Source organism: Anomalospiza imberbis, chromosome 11 (genome assembly GCF_031753505.1).
Source record: "Anomalospiza imberbis isolate Cuckoo-Finch-1a 21T00152 chromosome 11, ASM3175350v1, whole genome shotgun sequence".
Classification (NCBI taxonomy): Eukaryota; Metazoa; Chordata; class Aves; order Passeriformes; family Viduidae; genus Anomalospiza; species Anomalospiza imberbis.
Genome location: NC_089691.1, coordinates 5,958,181 through 5,979,312, shown reverse-complemented (window position 1 = coordinate 5,979,312; position 21,132 = coordinate 5,958,181). Strand labels below are relative to the sequence as shown.

Sequence of the window (21,132 nt, the reverse complement as noted above, 5' to 3'; positions counted from 1 at the left end):
GGCCGGGGGCGGGGGCCGGGGCCAGGGCCGGGCGGACTCCATGTCCCAGGCGCCCCGGGGCCGGTCCGAGCCGTGCCGGGAGGGAGGAGGAAGAGGAAGATGCTGCGGGCGGGCTGCCGCGCCGCGCTGTCCCGCCGCCCCACGGGCTCGGCGCCGCGGAGAGGGGCCGGGGGGACCGGGGCCGGGGAGGAGGGGCTGAAGCAGACGCCGCTGGATGCCCTGCATCGGGCCCGCGGCGGGCGGATGGTGCCCTTCGCCGGCTGGACCCTTCCGCTGCACTACGGACAGGGCCACCTCCAGTCACACCTGCACACCCGCCGCCACTGCTCCCTCTTCGACGTCTCCCATATGCTGCAGGTAGCGGGGTCGGGAGAGGGGGCTGGAGCAGGGGGGTAGCCGCACCACCTCACAACCTCCCCGGCCCCTTGCAGACCCTGGTGTACGGCCGGGACCGCATCAGGTTCATGGAGAGCCTGGTAGTGGGGGACATCGCCGAGCTGAAGCCAGGACAGGTAGGGGGCACTGGGCAGGCACCAGGCATCCAGTGGGGTTGGAGGTCCCCGAGATGCCCTGGGAGGGTCCAGGCAGCCCACCCATGCTTCCGTGGGCCGTGTCCCGCAGGGCACCCTGACGCTGCTCACCAACGAGAAGGGTGGCATCACGGACGACCTCATCGTCACAAACACGTCAGAAGATCACCTCTACGTGGTGTCCAATGCCGCCTGTGCTGACAAGGACTTGGCCATCTTGAGGGTATGGGGCTGCCTGAGCCCCGCAGGAGAGGGGGACACGCAGTGGGAATGAGCCCTTCTCCCTTTTGGTGACATCCGTGCTGTGTGGGGTGAGGTGGCCATGGCCACAGGTGGGGCTGGCACTGGCCTGGCCCCCGTGCTAGCAGCCCTCTGTCACCCTGGCAGGACAGAGCGGCGCAGCTGCAGGCCACCGGCAGTGACGTACACCTGGAGGTGTCAGACAATGCGCTGCTGGCTCTACAAGGTAGTGGGGGCTCCACATGGGCCTGCCCTCCGCCGGGTCCTCTCCCGGTGGATGTCACGGCCCTCCCCACCTCCCCCCCCTTCCCCGGGCACTGCTGTCTTCCAGCCACCTGCCTCCCCAGGTCCCTCCATGGCACGGGTTCTGCAGGCAGGGCTGTCGGATGACCTGGCCAAGCTCTCTTTTATGAATAGCATCACCACGACCGTCTTTGGCGTGCCGGGCTGCCGGGTCACGCGCTGTGGTTACACTGGCGAGGATGGCGTGGAGGTACCCAGGGAACCGTGCCAGCATCCCCACTGCGGTACCACTGCAGGGGAAGGCCGTGTCCCACTGACCCTGCCCGTGTCGTGCCGTAGATCTCGGTGCCCGCAGCGCGGGCAGTGGAGCTGGCCGAGCAGCTCCTGGGTGTCTCCGAAGTGTGGCTAGCAGGGCTGGCAGCCAGGGACAGCCTGCGCCTGGAGGCCGGGCTCTGCCTCTACGGCAATGACATTGATGAGACTGTCACCCCTGCCGAGGCCGGGCTGATGTGGACTTTGGGTAGGTCCACCTCCACCCCCTCCTTGGGGCAGGCAGAGAAGCAAGGTGTCCCCAGTGGGTACAAGGGGATCAGTCAGGCATCACCAACCCTCACCCATCTCTGCCCTGCAGGGAAGCGCCGGCGTGTGGCCATGGACTTCCCCGGTGCTGCTGTCATCATGGCACAAGTGAAAGAGAAGCCAAGGCGCAGGCGTGTGGGGCTGACGTCGGTGGGACCTGCCATCCGGCCCCACATGGCCATCCTGGGCCCTGAAGGCAGGCCTGTGGGTAGGTGGGGGCAGTGGGGCTGGCACGGGCATGACCCCAAGCTGTGGCATTGGCACTGACAGGGGCTGGCCAGGCCCCGTTCACCTCCCCATGTCCTCACATCTCAGGCACAGTGACCAGTGGATGTCCCTCGCCCTGCCTGGGCAAGAACATCGCCATGGGCTATGTGGAGGCAGCGCACAGCCGGGCTGGCACCGAGCTCACCGTCGAGGTGCGGAAAAAGCAGCATCCTGCTGTCATCACCAAGATGCCCTTTGTGCCCACCCAGTATTACATGGCCAAGTGAGGCCAGCCCATGCTGTGGGCACAGTGCCCCGGCTCAAATAAACCCCCTGTCCCATTTCCCTTTCCTCTCTCATTATGTTGGCAATGCCAAAACAAGGAGCAGCAGGTGGGCACAGCACTTTAATGGTGTTGGCAGTACCCAGCTGGCAGTCCTGGTGCTGCTCACTCCCGGTGTGTCTTCATGGGCTCTGTTGCGGGGCCATCCCTGCAAGAGAGAGGCAGCGTGAGCATGGCTGGGGCAGCAGCCAGCACAGCGCCCCGGCTCTGAGGCAGGCACCTGCCCGCCCGTGTGGGGTGGGCAGGGCGGGGGGCCTTATTGGGGCACACTGGTCTGGGGTGCAGTTGGGCGGGGTGGGGGGCTCAAAGGTCGGGGGCACAGCTTGGGGGGCACTTGTCAGAAGCCACAGCTGGGGGGGCTAACGGGGGCCGGTGTCCCAGAGACTCCCACGCGGACCGTACTGGGCAGGCGAGCAGTCACTGGGCTGTACTGGTGCAGGGGTGCAGCTGGGGGGATGCTCACTGGGTGGCACTGGGCCGGGGTCGCTCACCGGGCTGCGCTCCGAGAGCACCGGCCGGACGCGGGGCAGGGAAGCCGGGCAGGCCCGCGGGGGGTCAGCGGGGAAATCGGCGGTTTTGGGCCCGGTAGCGGTCGGGACTCACCGGGGCGGGCAGTGCCGCTCGGCGGCGCCGTTGCGTCCCGCCGGGCCGGCGGGGGACAGGGAGTGCGCGCGGGGCCGGGAGGGCGAGGCCCCGGAAGCGGTGCCGGGGGAGCGGCGGCCGGCGGGGCCGGTCCGGTAGCAGAGCGCGGCCACCGCCCCGCCGTAGGCGCGCCAGGCCAGGCGGACGCCCAGCAGGCTGATGCCCAGCCAGAGCAGCAGCAGCTGGCACAGCGCGGCCCGCACGTCCTGTGCCGCCCACTCGGCCGCCAGCTCCCGGCCTAGCGCGGCCAGCGCCCGCCACGGCGGCTGCCAGCCCGCCGCCACCGCCGCCATGGCCGCGGGGTACCGGGGGCGAGGCTGCCGGGGGGCGGAGCCTGTGCCCGCCAGCCCGCCCTCACCGCCGCCACAGCGCGGACACCGGGGGCGGGGTGAGGGGCGGGGCCTCGGCACACCGGTTTGGGGGCGGGGCCTGTCCCGTACCCGCGCTGCCGGGGCGGGGCCTTGCGGGATTGGCTCCTCCCCGGGGCGGGCCCGGGGTGGGGCCGTCATGGCGGGAAGCGAAGAGGAGCCGCGGTACTCGCGGCAGCTGTGAGTGGGGGGACCGGCCCCGGGGACGGGAGCGCCGCGGGATCGAGGCAGGGCAGGGCGCGGTGCAGCGGTGCCGGCCCCCGCCGACGGCCCCCGCCGGTACCCGCAGGTATGTGCTGGGCGGCGGCGCGCGGCGGCTGCCCGGATCGGCGGTGCTGGTGTCGGGGCTGCGCGGGACCGGAGCGCAGGTGGCGACGGCGCTGGTGCTGGCGGGGACCGGGCGCGTCGTCCTGCACGACTGCGGTGCCGGCTGCACCGCCGACCGCACCCACCAGGTACCGGCGGGGCCGGGCGGGGCTCCTGGGGACAGGTACAGGTGAGGATCTCATAACAGGAACTAGTGAGAATGCCGGTAGGGGGTGCAGATACGGGTGGGGATCCCGATAATAGGTACAGTCAGGGGCCCCAGTAACAGGTAGAGGTATGGGCGGGTGTCCCAGTAATGAGTATGGGTATAGGCACAGGCCCCAGAGTACAGGTATGGATAAGGGGCCCCATAATGTGTATAGGTGTTGGTAAGGGTCTTGGTAATAGGTACAGACTCATGTGGGGGTCCCAGTACCAGGTACGAGTGTGGATGGGAAGGCCCCATAATGTATACAGGTACATAGAAGGGTCTTGTCACAGGTGCACACTCAGGTGGGAGTCCCAGGAACAGGTACGGATGTGCCTGGCTGTCACAGTAATAGGTACAGGTGCAGTTGGGAAAATCCCTGTTTGCAGGTATGGGTTTGGGGTGAGGGGCTTCCAATAATTGGCACAAGTTGGGGAGGCTGGTAAGGCACAGGGTGCCCTTCATTGTCACAGGTAAGGGGGTCCTTAGCAGAGGCCCCCTTACCAGTGCAGACAGGGCCTGTGGAGCACCCCACAGTGGTGAGCTGCACCCCAGACCCATAGGGTGCCCCACCACGTGTCCACTCTGCAGTTCCTCCTGGGAGAGAGTGATCTAGGCCAGAACCGTGCCAAGGCGTCCCAGCGGGCCCTGGCTGAGCTGAACCCCCGTGTGGTGGTCGAGGCTCACACCGGGGAGCTGTCGGAGGCCTTCCTTGCCTCCTTCCAGGTGAGCCTGCATCCCGGCACTGGGGGGACCCCCGGGATGGCAGCGCTCACTGACAGACCTGGCACAGGTGGTGGTGCTGACTGAGTCCCCGCTGGAGGAGCAGCTCCGGGTTGGGGACTTCTGCCATGCCCAGGGCATCTGCTTCATCGTGGCTGACACCAAGGGGCTGGCAGGGTAAGGGGTCTCGTGGGGTCCTGCACTGGCTGTGGGTCACCTTGTCCCCAGAGCCCCAGCCCTGTGCTGCAGCCCATGTCCTCAGTAGCCCACTGGCAGGGCTGCTCGTCCTGGGCAGGACATGGCAGTGCTGAGGCAGCTTGGTGGGGCACTTCCTCTGGCAAAACCCCATCGGTCCTCTCCAGGCAGCTGTTCTGTGACTTCGGGGAGCGCTTTGTCGTTGATGACCCAGCAGAAGGGGATCCAGTGTCTGCTGCTGTTGAGCACATCACCCAGGTAGGAGGGAGGGCAGGCCCTGCAGGTTCCCCAAAATGTTCCTGCCTCTTTCACTGGCTGTATGCCACCCCAGTCCAGTGCCCCACGCTCACATAGCCTTTCCCTCCTCAGGGCAGCCCAGGAGTGGTGACATACATGGGGACAGAGAACAGCCATGGCCACCTCTTCCGTGACGGTGACCTGGTGACATTTTCTGGCGTGCAGGGGATGACAGAGCTGAACGGCCGGGAGCCCATCCCTGTGCATGTGCTCGGTGAGACCTCCAGGGGGATCCTGGCTGCCCTAGCTCAGGGTTGAGGAACTCACCGAGTCCTTGGCAGTGACTGTGATGTGGCATCTGTGCTCCCCTTATCCCCAGATGCCTTCAGACTGGAGATCAGTGACACCAGCTCCTTCTCACCCTACCGCTGTGGGGGTCTGGTTTCACAGGTGCAGCAGCCCCAGGAGTGTTCCCACGTAAGTCCTTGGCCCGACAGTGCTGCCACCCAGGCTGGGGTACTGCTGTGCCATGCTGGGCCCCAGGAAAACACTCACCCAGTCCCTGGTGCTGTGCTGGCAGAAGCCCCTGTGCCAGGCACTGGAGGAGCCCAAAATCCAGGTGGCAAGTCCCGAGGATCTGCCACGCAGCTGCAGCCTGCACGCCGCCTTCCAGGCCCTTCACGCTTTCCGCAGGGAGCAGGGCCGCCTGCCACGGCCCAGGGCACCCGTGAGTCCCTGTCCTGCTCCTGCCGGCCCTGCCGACCCCCCCCACCCTGCCGGGGACTGCCCTCTCCCCTCTGCCTGCAGGCGGATGCCGAGCGGGTGCTGGAGCTGGCGCGGAGCCTGGGAGCGCAGCAGGGTCCCCTGGATGAGGACATCGTGCGCGCCTTCGCCAGCGTGAGCGCCGGGGACCTGTGCCCCGTGGCCGCCGTGGTCGGGGCGCTGGCGGCCCAGGAGGTGCTGAAGGTGAGCGGGGCGGGGTCCCGCTGGCCCCGGCTATCCGGTGGCGTTTGGTGGCCACGAGAGGGCACTTGCTGCCCGCTTGGGGACGCCGGGTCCGGCAGCAGGGCTGGGGCGCGGTGACGGGGAACACCCCCGCTGGCTACCTGCCCGCGGGCTGTTCGCCCCAGGCCATCACTGGGAAGTTCCTGCCCCTGGACCAGTGGTTGTACTTCGATGCCCTGGAGTGCCTGGCGCTGGCGGGGACTGCGCAGCTGACAGAGACGGACTGTGCCCCGGTGAGACCCCGTGTCCAGCCCCTCCCGGCTGCCTGGGGTGCCTTGGCTGCTGTGCTCACACAGCTCCTTGTCCCGGCAGAGAGGCTCTCGCTACGATGGCCAGATCGCCGTCTTCGGGGCCAATTTCCAGGAGAAGCTGGGTCACCAGAAGTACCTGGTGGTGAGCGGGCAGGGCCCATGGCACTGGGAGGCTGCGGATCATCCAACTGGCACACGGAGAGCTGCAGCATCTTTGCCCTGACAGGTGGGAGCTGGTGCCATCGGCTGCGAGCTGCTGAAAAACTTTGCCATGATGGGGCTGGCGGCAGGGCCGGATGGAGAGCTCATCGTCACTGACATGGACACTGTTGCCCTCTCCAACCTCCATCGGCAGCTTCTCTACCGCTCAGCAGATATATCAGTGAGGCAGCATGAGGCAGGGGCTTAAGCTCCCCCCAGAGGGCTTCCTGGCTGTCCCAGGGGCTCTCTAGGGTTGCCCACCCTTTCTCTGCCCTGGCAGGAGCCAAAGTCGGTGGTGGCCGCAGCAGCCGTGCAGCGCATGAACCCTGATGTCAGAGTGACAGCTCACCAGAACCAGGTGGGACCTGCTACTGAGATACTCTACAAGGACAACTTCTTCCGGCACCTGGATGGCGTTGCCAGCGCCCTGGACACGATAGAGGCCCGTGAGTGCCAGGAAGGGCAAGGGGGCCAAGCCCCTGGACATGCTCCCTGGGTCCCCAGCACTCCTGGCTCCCTGCAGGCACCTATTTGGAGAGACGCTGTCTCCGCTGTCACACACCGCTGCTGGACTCGGGCACGGAGGGGACACAGGGGAACGTGCTGGCCATGGTACCGTCCCTGACCAAGCCTCTGGGGCCAGCCAGCACCCCCAGGGATGGCACCTTCCCCCTCTGCACCCTGCGGCACTTCCCCCGCACCATCCAGCACACACTGCAGGTAGGCTGAGCTGCCCCAGCCACAGCACCCAGCGAGGAGGCATCGGGACCTTTGTCTTCCTTCCCTTTGTCCCCTCCAGTGGTGAGCCATGGGCAGGATATGGCCCCAGCTGCTTCCTGCTGGCAGCCTGAGTACTGCTGTTGGCCCTGCCACAGCCTCCCCCTCCCCCTGGGCTGGGGGTATAAGAGGGAGGTTCCAGTGTTCAACACCTCCTTTTCTCACACCTCAGTTTCTCCTCCACAGTGGGCCCGTGAGGAGTTCGAGGGGCTTTTCCAGCTACCTGCAGAACAAGTCAACAAGTTCATGGAGTGAGTGGACTTTAGGGGTAGTGACACTGGGAGAGGAGCTTCCAGCTCTGCCAGGGCACTGCTGGGAATGGGGAGAGGCTGCCAGACTGCCACAGCCCACCCAGGTGCCTCACAGGATTGCTCTTGGGCCAGCATCAACAGTTGCCTGGTTTTGCAGGGACCCAGCTTTCCTGGAGCAGCAGCCGCCAGGGAAGGTCCTGGAGCAGGTGCGGGACAGCCTGCGGGAGCGGCCGCAGGACTGGCGGGACTGTGTGCGCTGGGCACGCCGGCGCTGGCAGAGCTGCTACCATGATGCCATCGCCCAGCTGCTGCACATCTACCCCCCGGAGCATGTGAGCCCAGCACCATAGGGCTGGCATCCCTGTCCCTCCACTGGCCACCTCAGTGCAGCCAGGGGCACACACTCCTGGGCCTGACTCATCTCTCCCTGTGCCAGGAAACCAGCCCGGGTGTCCCCTTCTGGGCTGGGGACAGGAGCTGTCCCCATCCACTGACATTCAACCCTGACAATGTGAGTGCAGGCAGAGCTGTGGGGTCTCATATGGGAATGGTATGGGCAGAGGGAGAGCCAAGCCTGTGCTGGGCATACAGGGAATACTGAACTGTACTTGTGCTCTATCTGCCACAACCTGTGCAGGGCTGCCTGGTCCTGGGCTGGGTCTGTCCCTGTCCCCCAGTCGGTGAGGGCACTGCAGGGGACAGCTTGCACGTGCTCTGTGGGCAGAGGAGAAGGAGAGGCTCCTCCTCCTGGGAGCCTCTGGGGCAAAGCCAGGCAGTTCTAACAGCTCCAGGCAGTGCTGGCAGCCCTTGGCTATGCGGGACCAGACCAGCAAGGCACCCCAGGGCCACCCCTGTTCTACTTCACAGGACACCCACCTGGATTATGTCCTGGCTGCTGCCCATCTCTTTGCCCGAGTACACAGGGTGCCACCATGCAGGGACCGGGCAGCCATCCAGGCTGTCCTCCGTGATGTGGTCCTGCCATGCTTTGCACCCCAGGAAGGGCTCCAGATCCCCCTCACAGAGGAACCCACAGACGAGGCACAAGTTCCCACAGGTGAGGTTCCCAGGTATGTTCCTGGGTCCAGCCTGGTGGTGGTGGGGCTGTGGCTTCTTGTCCCTGTTTCAGCAACCAAGATGACCCAGACCAAGGTGGGGACACCCCAGCAGTGCCACAGTGCAGGAGTATCATGCCAGGCGTCCCTGTGCCCCCAGATCACAGGCAGCTGACAGAGCTTACCCAGGACCTGGTGCAGTGGAGACAGGAGCTAGTGGGGGATGAGGACACACATGCACCCTTGATGGAGCCCATCCACTTTGAGAAGGTAGGGGAGCCAGGCAGGTGGCCCTGCTCAGCCTGGGGGGGTTGATGTCCCCATGGGATGCAGATGTCCCCCCACTCTTCCCCACAGGACAACGATGTCCACATAGACTTTATCACAGTAGCGTCCAACCTGCGTGCAGAGAACTACGGCATCTCCCCCGCCAACTGGCTGACGGTGAGAGGGGCAGCCTGTGGGGTCAGGCGTCCCTGTCCTGTGTGGGGCAGCTGCTGACGCCCTCCTGTCCTCAGAGCAAGCGAATTGCTGGGCGGATCGTGCCCGCCATCATCACCACCACGGCAGCCGTGGCCGGGCTGGCGTGCCTGGAGGTCTACAAGCTGGTGTGGGGGTGCCAGGACCTCAGCTGCTACCGCAACAGCAACATCAGCCTGTCTGCCTGCCTGCTGCTCCGTGTGCAGCCCCCGCCAGCCCCCACCTTCCGGGTAGGACCCTCTTCCCTGGGAAAGTGCAGGTGGGGGACACCCAGGGGCCAGTGGCATCTGCTGTGGGACAATGTCAAAGGGACCCAGGGGAAAGGAGGTGGCCATGCAGCAAGGGCAGCCCGGGCCATAGCACTCCAGAAATGGATCTGGGTGCTGCAGTGGGCTGGGAATGCTGCCAGGCAGTGAGGAACCAGCTCCTTCCCCTGGCTGACCCCCAGCAGTGAGACATTCCACTGTCCCATTCACCCAGCTTCAGGCCCAGCTGTGGTGCTCTGGGGTGCCCGTGGGGCCGAGGCAGCCCCACTGCCCCACGGCAGGCCCCACGCTGAGCCCCGCAGCCAGGGGTGGGAGGCCGCTGCAGCCGCACTCATCTGGCTTATGGAAACCAGCTGCGGCAGCCAGAGAGCAGCTGGCACCGGGCCGGGAAGGGCCGCCCGGGGGAGCGGGGCCGGGGGTCCCGGCGGTGGGGAACCAGGGAGGGAGAGCGGGGGTGGGGGCAGGCCCAGATTGGGACCGTCTGGGCTATAGAGGCCCCTTTGTCTGGGGGTTTATGGCGTGCGAGGCAGCCCTTCCGGCACGGCAGGAAGCGCCGATTGGAACCAGATTGGCCCGGGGGGCCCAGGGCCGGGGGCAGGAAGAGGGGGAGGGAGGCGACTCCACTGCCTTGCGCCGGCTCCAGCACCACTTCGGGCTGATGGCTGCCCCACGGCCCCCTCAAACCCCACGCTCAGCCCTGTGCCATCCTGGCTGTAGTGTCCCTGGGTTGGCATCATCCCTGGATGGAGGATGCAGCTGGGTCTGGCCATGCCCTCAGGTTCCTGCAGCAGCACCCAACACCTCCACGTGCCAGGGCGAGGACACCCGGCGTGACATTTCACACCCAGCTGCTTGGCTCTGGTGGGAACACATGTCCCCAAGGCCTGCTTGGTGCGACCTATGTCCCCATGGGGACCTGGGGAGCCCACGCTGGGGACCAGCCTTGTCCAGAGGAATATGCTTCCCAGGACCAGGGCAATGTACTTTGGTGGTGGAGGGCCAGGCCATGGCTTTCCCTTTGTGCCGAACAGTTGCTGCCCCGGTGAGGATGGGGTTAAGCCCTTCTCTTCACCAGTGGGATAAGTGCAGGCAGCAGAAGGCGGAGGTGAGAAGGCAGCAGAAAGCAGGAGGGAGAGTGACCAGGTGTGAACAAACCCCCCACCCCGAGTGAGGCTGGGGCCAGGCGGGCAGTGCTGGCGCTGCCTGCAGCGAGGGCAGATGGCTGCGTAGCCCTGCCAGACGGCACGGGGCCGCGTCCGGCGCTTGGCCCCGGGCTTGGCACCACACTGGCCTCCCTGGGCCGGAGCAGGGGTCGTGGGGCCACAGGCATGAGAAGAGATGATTGTGTGGGGCTGGGCAACACTTCAATGGCCTTTTGTATGCCTGTCCTGGCCCGGGGCTAGGGGCAGTGCCGGCCCCACAATGACACTGACCCTTGAAGTGGACCCCAGCAGTGCTGGGGGCATATTTGTGTCCCCCACTGCCCCTGCACCACCATGGTGCCCCATCACCCTGCCCATTTGCCTGCCCTGATGTCCCCCAGCCCTTGTGCTGCACCAGTCCCCGCCCTATGGGGCTGGTCAGCCAGGACATGGGGTGCCAGTGCTGGCTGCTACCCCCTGGCAGTATGGCGGGCGGGAGTGGAGCTGCTGGGACCGGCTGGAGATGCGGGCAGTCGGCGCAGATGGGCAGGCGGTGACGGTGCAGGAGGTGCTGGACTGGCTGCAGGTGAGCCCAGCACTGTCAGCACTCAGTCAGGTCACCCTGGGTGATGCAGAGCCAGATCCTGACACCCACCTCTTGCAGAGGACATACGGCTGGACCGTGACCATGCTCCTGTGTGGCGACATCGTGCTCTATGACAGCAGGGCAGATGCAGAGACACGGGCCCGGCAGCAGGCACAGAGGTAGGTCCCTGGCTTCAGGGCCCAATCCTGCCTCCGGGGGGACTTCCAGCCCCCACTGCCTCAATCCTGAGCCACTCCAGCTGCACTGTAGCTCCCAGCCGGCTGCTGGATAAACATCCTGCCGGCAGCACTTCCCGTGGCAGGACCCCTGCCCGGCCCCTTGCTGCTGGCCCCTGCATCCCACCAGCCTGGCTGGACACCCCTAAGGGGCCCAAGGCACCCCCGGAGCACTCAGCCAGCCTTGGGGGACAAGCCAGTGCCCCCAAACCGCCCTTTCCCTGCTACAGGTTATCCGAGAGCTTGGAGGATGCCAGGATGCCGCAGCAGCAGGACCTGGAGCTGCTGTATATGTGTGAGGGAGAGGATGCTGAGGCTGAAGATACCCGTCCCCCTCTCCTGTGCTCCCTACCTTGAGCAAGGGGCCAGCACCTCCTGCCCCATGCAATAAAAGCTGCAGGCTGCAATAGCCCTCCTTGCAAAAACCTCCTGCTTGCCCCTGCCCCGGGGCACAGGCACTCCCTTTGATAAACGCTGCGGCGCCCAGACCATATAAAACGGGGGTTTATTTACAGGGTGGGGGTGCGGGCCACAGCAGCAGGGCTAAATGTAGCCGATAACGTCGTTGCAGATGATGGGCTGGCGGCTGCGGCTGTTCATCAAGGCGGTGAAGCGGTGGAAGTCCGTGGCCAGCTGGGCGATGTTGCTGTGGGACTGGTGGAAGCAGGCGCCCTTGGGCTGTCCCCCCAGCCCCAGCGGGCAGGAGAAACGCTTGGTGGCATCGCGGCCCCCCGACCGGGCACCGTCGGCCCCCCGGGGCCGGGCCATGTTGGCCAGCTTACGGCGTACGTTGCCCGAGAGGCTGAGCAGGAAGGCGGGGGGCTTGCCCAGCCGGCGGGAGGGCTCGGCGGGGGCCCGGCGACGCGGTTCGGCGCCCACCTCGGGCAGGTCCATCCAGTTCTCCACCAGGTCAGCGAAGCAGTTGTCGCCCAGCACCAGAGGCTGCCGGTTCCGGCTCTGCGACAGCAGTGCTACGGTCCAGTCCTGCGTGTCGGCGGGCTCCAGGGCCCTCCACTGCTCCAGGCAGGCGTCCGAGGTGGATTTGGGGCGGACACGGCGGGCGGGGGCGGGCGGTGGGGCGGCGGGACCGGCGGAGAGCCGGTGTGCCCGTTGGCAGGGCAGCAGATGCCGGCGCCGCACGGGCACCTCCTCTTCCCTCCACGTGCCCCCCGACGCTTCCGAGTACCCCGAGTCGAACTCCAGGCTGCGCTCGCTGGCCGGGGGGGAGCGAGCGGCCGGGCCCCCCCCTTCCTCCTCCTCGCCACCGGGATCCAGGCTGCAGGCCGAGTCCGCCGCCGAGCCGGGCCGCGGGGGACGGGGGGCCGGCCCCGTCGCCCTTCCGGGGTGGTGCGGTGTCTGCCGCGTGCCGTGCATGTGCGCCCGCAGCGTCGGCCCTGCGTCCCGCCGGCACCACTGCAGGGAAAGGCCACATCAGCACGGCTGTCGCCACTGCCCCCAGCCAGCACCGCGATCCCCATCCCACCCTCCTCGGCACCCCGCGCCCCCCCCGCCCCGGCTCGTGGGGGCTTCGCTGGCGCAATGGGCGTGCAGCAGGGTGCGGAGAGCGGGCCGCAGGTCCCGGCTTGCCTGCAGCCCCGGGCCCCGGTTTCCTGCGGCTTCTGCGCGGAGCCGGCCGGCGTGCAGCGGCTTGTCGGGTGAGCAAGCAGGCACCCAGCCCCGGCCGTGCCTGCGGGAAATGACAGAGGGCCACGGCACGTAGGAGCGGGCGTTCCACTGCCCCCCCCGACAGCCCCCTTCTCGGTAGGGAGGCAGCCGGGACACCCCTCCGGCAGAGTCCCACTCGGTGGCACGGGGCCAGCGGCAGCCCCAGGGCACCCGCGGGTGCTCGGGTGGGGCTCTGCCCCCGTGCGTTGGCAGGGCCACCCACCCACCCTGTGCCCTCCAGCTGGGGACACCCCAGGTGACGTCAGGGTGCAGCCAGGCCTGCGCCCAAGGCCCGGGACCCCCCCAAACGCCAGGAGATACAGGGGGCCAAGGCAGCCAGGGCTGAACGGAGCACGGCCGGGCGGGCGCTGGAAGGGACTCCTGGCTCCCGCAGCCGGGCCGCTCCTCGCTCTTGAATTCCTATTGTCTGAACCCAAAAGCAGGGTGTTACGTCCGTTTTCCTTTCCGCGCTGGAGTCGCGGGAAGCTGAGTGTGCAGGAGGGATTGCTTCCAGGACCGATAATTCTGTTCTCTCTGGCTGGCCCTGACAGAGCTGCTGGCAGGATTGTCCTTGTCCCTCTCCACGTCCCCGTCCCAATCCCTGTCCCTCTCCCCGCTGGCTGCGACCCTCTCATCCAGCCCTAGTGGCAATGTGCCACCACTCCGAGCCGCCCAGTCCCGCCGCTGGCCCGGGAACACTGGGGCAGCCGGTTGTGAGGTGCTGGGTAAGCATGTGGCAGGCCCAGGAGAGCCGAAGGGCCACCCTGTCACCGCCGTCCCTCGGAGTAGCCTAGGTGGGTGGCAGGGTGGCAGCTCCGGGGGGACGGTGCCGCTGGCACCTTGACAGCTGGACACTGTGGCCTCTGGCCACCCGTGCCCCCACACCACCAGAGTCCCACCGGGCGCACACGTCCCCCGCGCCGCCTTTGGCCTCGCGTGTAATGTCACGGCCTTCAAGTCACCGGCAGCGCCCGGACGTCACGGCAGTCCCGCAGTCCCGGAGCGGCGGGGCGCGGGCACGGCGGTCCCGTCCCGTCCCGTTCCGTCCCGGTGCCCGCGGCGGCACTCACCCGGTCGGCGCCGAGCTCGTCTGGGCGGGCGTTGTGCATGCCCGGTCCTGCTCCCCCGGCGCCGCTCCCTGCCCCGCTCCCAGAGCCGCCGGTGCCGGTGGCGGAGCAGCAGCAGCAGCGACAGCGGACGGAGCGCCCGGCCGTGCCCGCCGCCTCCCGGCGCTGCCCGGCGGCCCCGCCCCGCCCCGCCCCGGCCAATGGGGCCGCCGTAACGTGAGCCCGGCCCGCACCGGCACCGCCGCCCCGGGGCCCCGCCCCGCCCACGGACCCCTCCCCGCCGCCCCGGGGCCCCGCGCCGGGCACCACCCGGGCACTGCCGGGCCAGGCGGGATCCGTGTCCCGGCCAGCAGCACCTCGGGCACCGGGGGTCCCGCAGCGCGGTATGCCCCGCCGGGAACGAGGGCAGCTCCGGTACAGAGCCCCGGCGGAGGCATCTCCCCTCGGCACCCCACGCCACCGGGCTGCCAGAGCCGGGCCTGGGCGCTGGAGGAGGAAAGAGAAGAGTGACCCTGGCCGCGATGCCCGTTAATTGGGAACTAATAGCGCTTAATGGGGATCCCGGGAGAAGCGGCACTGGTTTGCAAATGAACGAGAACACGGCCAAAAATTACCTCCCAGCTAATTTTCCCGGTTCCCGAGCGTGCCGCGTGGTGAAGCAGAGTGGGGTGGCAGCCAAACCCCACGGAGCTGCGAGGGGCTGGGAGCGGCGGCGTGCAGAGCCGGGGACACTGGAGCCGTGCCCTGTCCCTCCCCTGGCCGGGACGGCCACCACGGGTGGGGATGGACGGCATGACGCCGCGCCGGGGTGGTGCCCAGCACCCCTGGCAACCGGCTGCAGCTTGTCCCAAACACCCAGCGAGCCATGGGCATGCACGGACACCTCACCTTCCTCCTCCTCAGCCTCTGTGCCCCGGGTAGGTGCTTCAGGGTCACAGTGTTCGGGGCACCCTTTGCCAGATCCTGGGTGGATGACTGAGAGGAAGGGGACAGGGGAGAGGCTGTCCTCGGTTGTTCCCACATTCCTGGGGCTGACCCTGGGATGGGCAGAGGGATTGGCAGCTGCCTGGCTGGGTTGAGGCGGGGAGGGGGCATCACACGAGCATGCTCAGGGCATTACCCGGGTGTCCTCAGCATTGCCAGGATGTTACTGGGGCTTCTTTTGTGCATCACTGTGGCATATGCAAACACCACTGGGGTTTCATCCGAGCATCTCACAGAGGGAATTCTGGGGCCTCCCCAGGGCATTGCCAGGGCACACCTGGCAGGCTGCGGTGACACCCTCCTCTTTGCAGGGACTTTCGTCAGAGCAACAGGTATGAGCAGTGCTTTGGATCCGGCTGTGCCTGGCAGGGAAACCTGTGCCTGCATTAGTGCCTAGGTGCAGGAGCAGGGCTCCATAAGCACAACTGGATGAGCCATCAGTGATCCCTGGGGTCTTCCACCAGTCCTGCCTGACTTGCCACGTGTGGTGGCCCTGAGTGAGGACACAGCGTCAGGCACCCGCGTCGCTGAGGTGACCGTGTCCTGCAGCAACTCGAGTGGCAGTCCCAATGTCACCCTGGATAGCATTGAGCCCGACCATCCCTTCAACTCCATCGCCATCAGCTCTGACCCCACGGATGCCACCACGTTCCGGGCAGAGGTGTGGCTGGGGAATAGGGAGTGGGGCAGGAGCTGGCAGACTCCCTACTGAGTGACTGTGTCCCCATGGCAGGTGACACTCCGTGCTGGTGCAGAGCTTGATGCCCGCCGGGTGAACCAGTACACACTGATCCTGCAGGCTGCTTGTCCTGGTGAGGATGAGGTGGAAGAGCGGCTCTTTGTCCGGGTGGCAGCAGGGCATGTGCTGCGCTGTGACACGCCCTTTGCCAGCGCAGGTAGGAACAGGGGGCACAGGGCAGTGGGGGCTGTGGGTGCCAGCCAGACAAGTTCCCACAGCTATGCTGTGTTCCAGAGGGTGATGTGGTGCAGGTGCTGGCAGATGTGGCGCCCCGGACACCCCTGTATGCGGTGCTGCCACAGCCACTTGGTGGGCTGAAGGTGAGTGGCTGCTCCCTGGAGGGCCACACCCCCATAGAAGGGAGCAGCCTTGGAGACAGCAGAACCCCGGGTATGGAGGAGTGGGACAGGGGTTCTCATCACCCTCCTTTCTGCAGTTCAGGCTCCAAAACCACAACACACCACTCACGCTCACCCGCCAGGGCCTGGTGCTGGCACCTGACAATGGTTTTGACCCCAGCAAGGACACCCAGGTGGGCACCAGCAGCCCCAGGCTGGTCACAGCCACCTCTCAGCCCACTGGGGCTGAGCCCCTCCCTGGCCACAGCTCTCCACATCCTGCTCTGCCCATTAGGTCCCTGACTCCCTCTGGACCCACAAATGCTCCAGCCTTGACCCCATCCCCTTCTGCATCTCAAGTTCTGTCCATAAGGATATCCCTGTCTGTATTCCTGCCCATTCTAGTCTCCAGCTCATACTCATCTCCATCTCCACACCTCTTCCCACCTCTGTTCCTACTCCAAGCCCCATTCTCATCTCTCGCCCCCTCTCCTTTGTCTCTGTTGCTGTTCTGTTCCCATCCCACCGCTATTCCTGTCCCTATTAGTAGCCTCATCCCTATCCCTATCCCCATCCCCATCCCCATTGTGGTGCCACTCTGGGCTGTCCCACAGCTACCCCGGTGCTGGCCCACAGGTGTTCAGGTTGGAGATTGAGGTGATGGATCATCACGGGCACAACTGCAGCGGGGCTGTAAGGGTGGAGGTGCTGCCATCACGCCGTTCCCGCGTCACCTTCCTGTGAGTGGGGTTGGGCCAGGAGGGGGGTGCTGGTGGCACCAGGCTGTGCCACAATGCCCACCTCGCCTGCAGTGAGCCACACCGGGCTGTGACAGTGACAGAGGGCATTGGCCCCTGGGAGGTGGTCACACAGGTCCATGCCAGCGGTGACAATGTCCGCTATGCCATCCTTGCTCCTGTGGCTCCCACGTTCTTCACCATTGATGAGGGTGAGCAGGGATCCCCAGGGACAACCTGTCCCTGTCCCTGTGCCCAGTGCGAGGCCATGGCTCTTCCTGCAGTGACAGGTGAGATCCGCAGCACCCACCAGCTGGAGGTGATCCGTGCCCACCTCCTCATCTGGGCCTACAACGCGCTGCACCCCAACGACCACGCCACCGCCACAGTCAACATCACCGTGCAGGGGAGAGACCATCAGGCACCAAGATGTGTCCCAGCCATCTTCGTGTATGGTTCAGGGGGGAGTGAGGTGCATGGGACTCTCTGCTGCACCCGGAACATGGGACAGAGGCTGAGCTGCTGGCTGCTCTCTGCCACAGGTCCCAGGTGCCCGAAACAGTGTCCCCCGACACCACCTTGGTGACATTGACGTGCACCGATACCAGCACTGACGGGTGTCTGCACTATGCTCTCGAGGGGCCTCCCTCCTCCCGCTCCCACTTCTGTATGGAGGGGCCACAGCTGAAGGTGAGCTGGGCCATGGGCAGTGCCCAGGTTGACAGCAAGCCCAGACCCTGGAGCCCAGTGGGACAGTGGGACCCTGTGACATGTGTTGTCATGCCAGGTTCTGGGTCAGAGCTCCTCATGTCTCCCCGCTCCCCAGGGCCTGCTCGTTCTCCTCACTTGCTCCCTCCTTCTCCCCTGGCATTGCAGCTTTGTGGGACACCCTGACTTTGTGGGATACTCTGGCTTTGCAGGGCAGCTGAGCTTTGCAGAGCACCCCAGCTCTGCCTGACACTTCCCTCCTGGCTTGGCAGGTCAACACCACCCTGGACTATGACTCGGAGGCCATGGCTGCACTGGGCTTCCAGTTCACAGCCACCATTGTGGTGACAGTAGGAGGACAGCCCCTAAAGAGCAGTGAGTGCTCATGTCCTTAGGGTGGGAAAAGACCTTTCCCAATCCCCAAACCAGCAGATCACAGAGGAAACATTCCTTCCCTGCTGCCCCAGAGATGCCCACCCCAGGGCTGGTGCCTCTGTGCCCATCTCAATCAGCTCAGCAGAGGCTGTGGGATGCCAGCATGGCTGAGCAGCTGTGTGCCACACAGCCCGTGTGCCCGTGCTTCTGACGGTGACACCTGTGAACGAATTCAGACCGGCGTGCCCACGCGGTGCCACCTTCACCGTGCCAGAGACAGCAGCTTTCAGCAGTGTCGTGGGGCGTGTGGCTGGCACTGACCGCGACTACCCCCTGGACAGCCTCGAGTACAGCCTGGAGGGGGGGTCTGGCCCCGCACAGCCCTTCTCCATCGACAGGCGCACTGGTGAGCACCCGGCCCCTTCCCCAGCCCCCGCCACAGCCCATCGCACCTACCGGTTCCCAGCCGCTCACGCCTCCCCGCAGGCGAGATCCGCGTGGTGGGACCCCTGGACGCGCAGCAGCAGAAGAGCTACAGGCTGGTGGTGCGGCTGACGGACACCCACAATGACCTGGACCTAAGGAACAGGCAGAGCTGTCTGTGCGACGTGTCTGTGCGCCTGCAGGTGTGAGGACAGCCCGCTGGGTGAGCTGTGGTGGGTGCATGGACTGGGGGTGCCCTACCGCTTCCCCCTGCTCCTGGCAGGCTGTGCCGGACCAGCTGCCGGTGTGCATCCCCGAGGTGCAGGAGCTGCGGATCACGGCTGGGTCCCCGGGCAGCCGCCAGCCTGTCACCCACCTGGTGTGCCACGGCGGCCCCGACAGTGCCGTGCTGACTTACAACATTGTTGGAGGTAAGGAACGGCCAAGCCACGGCACATACCAGCCCTCGCCGTGGTGTGACACTGAGCAGACCCTCTCGTCCAGGCAATGAAGACGGGCGCTTTCGGCTGGATCAGAACACCCTTGTCTACCTCCCCAGTGACCGAGCCGAGCCCCACCCCTTTGTCCTGCTGGTGGAGGTATGGGGCGGCTCTGGTGCCCGCCGCCGCAGCAGCGTGGTGGCACTGGTGGTGCACGTCACCCCCCGGAGCACCCCGGTGCCCCCCAGCACCACCACCCAGCACACGGTGAGCAGAGCCCGCTGACCAGGAGGTGCTCCAGGGTCCCTTGAACCCCCCCTGGCCCCTCACCCCACTGCCTCCACAGACACTGCAGAAGGAGCCGCTGGTTGTCATGCAGACAGAGGCAGTGTGGGACCCGCCAGCCTGGTTTGTGGCCGTGCTGACCATCACTGGTGCCCTGCTGCTGGCCACCCTGGGCTGCATGGCCTGCAACCTGCTGTGCAGGTGAGCCCCAGCCCGCCTCACGGCATGGCTCAGTGAGCAAGGCTGAGGGTTCACGGCTGCCTTCTGCTCCTCCCCCAGCAACCGGGCCCCTGGCAAGCTGTTCCTGGCCAAGAGGTGAGTGCTATATGGCCAGGCTGGTCATATTGGCAGTTGTATTGTCTTTGCAGGTAGCCAAGGAGACATAGCACACAGGGTATGTTTAATATTCTCTGCGTTTGGCCGTGCCTTGCTGTGCCAGGGAGCCATCTCTGCCCAGGGCAAGTGTGCAGCCCTGATGGGCGCTATGGGAGAGGAGAGAGCAATTTGGCCAGTAGACCGTAATGCTGGTGGCCAGGCTGGGGCACAGACTTTGCAGTGGACAGGGTGGGATGGTACAGTGCTATTGCCAATGCCTATTGCAAGGCTGGGTCCTGGCACCAGGGCTGAGGTCACTGCAGCTCACATGGGGAGCCCCTGTTTGGCAGGGGTGAGTCCCATGTGTCAGGGAAAGCTCCCAGGGAGGACGTGAGCAGGCTGCACAACACCCGGAGGATCAGTGGTGGTGACAGGTGACAGAGGAGAGAGCCCGAGGAGACGCTAGACCAGCTTATGCCAAGTGTCTGCACAGCAAGGAGGAGACATGCAAGCCCGTGGCAGGATAACAGTCACCTCCAGTGGCATAACTGCCCCGAGGTGATGCATAGCTGGATCCAGGTTCATTGGTAAGGTTGGGGCCACAGAGCTTGGTGACACTGGGACTGTTGTGACCATGCAAGGGAGAAGACCCAGGGTCAGCCCTGTGGGTGGCCCTGGCAGCTCCCCCAGCACAGCATCCTCCAAGCACAAGAGTGGTGCGTGCCAGCACGTGGGGAAACAAGTGGATATGGTGGCAGACCTGCTTGTTGCTCAGGCACTGGTGAAAAGTGGTGGTGCTTGGGGTAGCACAGCCCTGTCACAGTCCCCTCCTGTGCCAGGGCACAATCAGGTTCGTGGATGATGGGCTAAACAGGGTGCAGCTGGCAGGGCAAAACCTGGCTGGCAAGTTACTCCCAGCAGCATCTCTTGGGGTTGAGGCCAGCAACCCATCACTGACAGCATTCCCTCTCTTCCTTCTGCATCTCCTGGGATGTGGTGGAGCACAGCGGGGCAAGCAAGAACAGGGACTCTCACATGCTAGCAACCCAGTAAGTGTGTGGCAGCGAGGGTGGGTGCCCTGCCAGGGAGGTGCCCTGTGGCCCTGAGCAGCCTCTCCTGTCTCCTCCCCACAGGGGCAGTTCGATGGCCATGCTCAGGAACGACGTGAGTACCCTGTCCCACAGCCCCTGCTGCTTCAACAGCAGCCTCAGGTTGTGTTCCCCAGGGCAGAGGGGTCTGGGGACAGGAGAGATGGGGACCAGGCCCACAGGGCAGTGGCTGAGTGCTGCCTCCATCTCAGGCACCGGCAGGGACTATCTCTTCAACAGCATGACGGGGGCTCGGCGCTGGATCTGAAGGGCTTGGCTTGATGGGGGGCTCCTTGTGACCCATCCTTTGTGGCCAAACCTGCTGCACATGGGGTGCAGCCACACCCTGAGCCACCTCAGCCGGTGTAGACCTAATAAATAGTGTCAGAGATTGCACATGCGGCTGTGACTGCCTTGGGGAGTCCCACTGCGGGCACTGCTGCTGGTGGCTGTCCTGCTGTGGTGGTCATTAGCACTGTCTCGTCAGCCGTGTGAGTGGCATGACCCAGGACAAGGACTGGCAGCGGGCTTGGCGCTGTGAAAAATGTTACAAGAGCTTCGGCCAAGTCTGCTTCGGTGACAGAAGCATCTCTGTAGCCTCTGGATGTGACCCAGCCGGGGCAGTCCTCCACAGGGAGGTTATCTGGAGCAAGAAAACTCAGCCACGGGTAATTTTGAGCAACTTTTGCCCCGACGTCGGTGTCCCCCTCAAGCTCTACTTTGTTCCAGCGCTCGCAGGCGCAAACGGGTGGGACGAGCAGCTGGTCGGCAGAGGGGATGGGTTGATAATTGGGAGGAAAAGTGAATTAGCGTGGGTGCAGGTGAGCGGGACGCCGCAGGAGGAGCTGGGAGCGGCGGGAGGCTTTGAAGGCGTCAGTCAGCTGGAGGTGGGAAACC

The 21,132-nt window shown here is 65.7% G+C and overlaps 5 protein-coding genes across 8 annotated transcripts; 3 read left to right on the top strand and 2 right to left on the bottom strand.

Annotated features, from left to right (window-relative positions):
• Window positions 1–76: 76 nt before the first annotated feature.
• On the top strand, window positions 77–2,144 carry AMT (aminomethyltransferase). Its single transcript, XM_068201564.1, has 8 exons — window positions 77–357; window positions 432–512; window positions 622–753; window positions 918–996; window positions 1,118–1,263; window positions 1,353–1,533; window positions 1,645–1,800; window positions 1,908–2,144. The coding sequence occupies exons 1-8, from the start codon at window positions 100–102 to the stop codon at window positions 2,084–2,086; spliced, it is 1,212 nt and encodes a 403-aa protein (XP_068057665.1). The 5' UTR covers window positions 77–99; the 3' UTR covers window positions 2,087–2,144.
• A 43-nt stretch (window positions 2,145–2,187) lies between these two features.
• TCTA (T cell leukemia translocation altered) lies at window positions 2,188–3,108 on the bottom strand. Its single transcript, XM_068201566.1, has 2 exons — window positions 2,746–3,108; window positions 2,188–2,290 (listed from the first exon to the last, which is right to left on the bottom strand). The coding sequence occupies exons 1-2, from the start codon at window positions 3,075–3,077 to the stop codon at window positions 2,248–2,250; spliced, it is 375 nt and encodes a 124-aa protein (XP_068057667.1). The 5' UTR covers window positions 3,078–3,108; the 3' UTR covers window positions 2,188–2,247.
• Window positions 3,109–3,266: 158 nt separating this feature from the next.
• Window positions 3,267–11,482, top strand: UBA7 (ubiquitin like modifier activating enzyme 7). Of its 2 annotated transcripts, XM_068201558.1 has the most exons (24): window positions 3,267–3,332; window positions 3,442–3,607; window positions 4,258–4,392; window positions 4,460–4,566; window positions 4,752–4,842; window positions 4,954–5,095; window positions 5,201–5,298; window positions 5,402–5,548; window positions 5,629–5,787; window positions 5,952–6,059; window positions 6,139–6,219; window positions 6,304–6,459; window positions 6,559–6,724; window positions 6,802–6,998; window positions 7,242–7,306; window positions 7,464–7,638; window positions 7,743–7,817; window positions 8,174–8,363; window positions 8,522–8,631; window positions 8,719–8,805; window positions 8,880–9,071; window positions 10,734–10,835; window positions 10,914–11,014; window positions 11,302–11,482. In XM_068201558.1, the coding sequence occupies exons 1-24, from the start codon at window positions 3,292–3,294 to the stop codon at window positions 11,426–11,428; spliced, it is 3,018 nt and encodes a 1,005-aa protein (XP_068057659.1). In that variant the 5' UTR covers window positions 3,267–3,291; the 3' UTR covers window positions 11,429–11,482. The 2 variants fall into 2 exon arrangements, with proteins under 2 accessions (XP_068057659.1, XP_068057660.1); XM_068201559.1 differs by lacking the exon at window positions 10,734–10,835.
• Window positions 11,483–11,557: 75 nt separating this feature from the next.
• INKA1 (inka box actin regulator 1) lies at window positions 11,558–13,967 on the bottom strand. The gene is made up of 2 exons (XM_068201563.1): window positions 13,807–13,967; window positions 11,558–12,484 (listed from the first exon to the last, which is right to left on the bottom strand). The coding sequence occupies exons 1-2, from the start codon at window positions 13,843–13,845 to the stop codon at window positions 11,615–11,617; spliced, it is 909 nt and encodes a 302-aa protein (XP_068057664.1). The 5' UTR covers window positions 13,846–13,967; the 3' UTR covers window positions 11,558–11,614.
• A 111-nt stretch (window positions 13,968–14,078) lies between these two features.
• On the top strand, window positions 14,079–20,153 carry CDHR4 (cadherin related family member 4). 3 transcript variants are annotated; one of them, XM_068201562.1, is made up of 17 exons: window positions 14,079–14,720; window positions 15,099–15,119; window positions 15,252–15,448; window positions 15,521–15,683; window positions 15,761–15,846; window positions 15,963–16,058; window positions 16,501–16,604; window positions 16,677–16,813; window positions 16,886–17,051; window positions 17,144–17,291; window positions 17,582–17,684; window positions 17,875–18,090; window positions 18,171–18,310; window positions 18,391–18,538; window positions 18,612–18,814; window positions 18,894–19,033; window positions 19,112–20,153. In XM_068201562.1, exons 1-17 carry the CDS (start codon window positions 14,669–14,671, stop codon window positions 19,149–19,151), a joined length of 2,160 nt encoding a protein of 719 aa, XP_068057663.1. In that variant the 5' UTR covers window positions 14,079–14,668; the 3' UTR covers window positions 19,152–20,153. The 3 variants fall into 3 exon arrangements, with proteins under 3 accessions (XP_068057663.1, XP_068057661.1, XP_068057662.1); XM_068201561.1 differs by lacking the exon at window positions 14,079–14,720 and having other exon boundaries at window positions 14,920–15,119; XM_068201560.1 differs by lacking the exon at window positions 14,079–14,720 and having other exon boundaries at window positions 14,915–15,119; window positions 16,677–17,051.
• The last annotated feature ends 979 nt before the right edge of the window (window positions 20,154–21,132 follow it).

Excerpts from the sequence above, each read along its gene's own strand:
- AMT (XM_068201564.1), top strand. The coding sequence starts at position 100 with ATGCTGCGGGCGGGCTGCCGCGCCGCGCTGTCCCGCCGCCCCACGGGC. Across the intron at positions 997-1,117 it reads TGCGCTGCTGGCTCTACAAG|GTCCCTCCATGGCACGGGTT; the intron begins GTAGTGGGGGCT and ends CTGCCTCCCCAG. Across the intron at positions 1,534-1,644 it reads CGGGCTGATGTGGACTTTGG|GGAAGCGCCGGCGTGTGGCC; the intron begins GTAGGTCCACCT and ends TCTGCCCTGCAG.
- CDHR4 (XM_068201560.1), top strand. The coding sequence starts at position 14,948 with ATGTTACTGGGGCTTCTTTTGTGCATCACTGTGGCATATGCAAACACC. Across the intron at positions 16,059-16,500 it reads ACCCCAGCAAGGACACCCAG|GTGTTCAGGTTGGAGATTGA; the intron begins GTGGGCACCAGC and ends GCTGGCCCACAG. Across the intron at positions 18,091-18,170 it reads CTCCATCGACAGGCGCACTG|GCGAGATCCGCGTGGTGGGA; the intron begins GTGAGCACCCGG and ends GCCTCCCCGCAG.
- TCTA (XM_068201566.1), bottom strand. The coding sequence starts at position 3,077 with ATGGCGGCGGTGGCGGCGGGCTGGCAGCCGCCGTGGCGGGCGCTGGCC. Across the intron at positions 2,291-2,745 it reads GAGCGGCACTGCCCGCCCCG|GGATGGCCCCGCAACAGAGC; the intron begins GTGAGTCCCGAC and ends TCTCTCTTGCAG.
- INKA1 (XM_068201563.1), bottom strand. The coding sequence starts at position 13,845 with ATGCACAACGCCCGCCCAGACGAGCTCGGCGCCGACCGG. Across the intron at positions 12,485-13,806 it reads ACGAGCTCGGCGCCGACCGG|TGGTGCCGGCGGGACGCAGG; the intron begins GTGAGTGCCGCC and ends CTTTCCCTGCAG.
- UBA7 (XM_068201558.1), top strand. The coding sequence starts at position 3,292 with ATGGCGGGAAGCGAAGAGGAGCCGCGGTACTCGCGGCAGCT. Across the intron at positions 3,333-3,441 it reads CCGCGGTACTCGCGGCAGCT|GTATGTGCTGGGCGGCGGCG; the intron begins GTGAGTGGGGGG and ends CGGTACCCGCAG. Across the intron at positions 4,393-4,459 it reads CCTTCCTTGCCTCCTTCCAG|GTGGTGGTGCTGACTGAGTC; the intron begins GTGAGCCTGCAT and ends GACCTGGCACAG.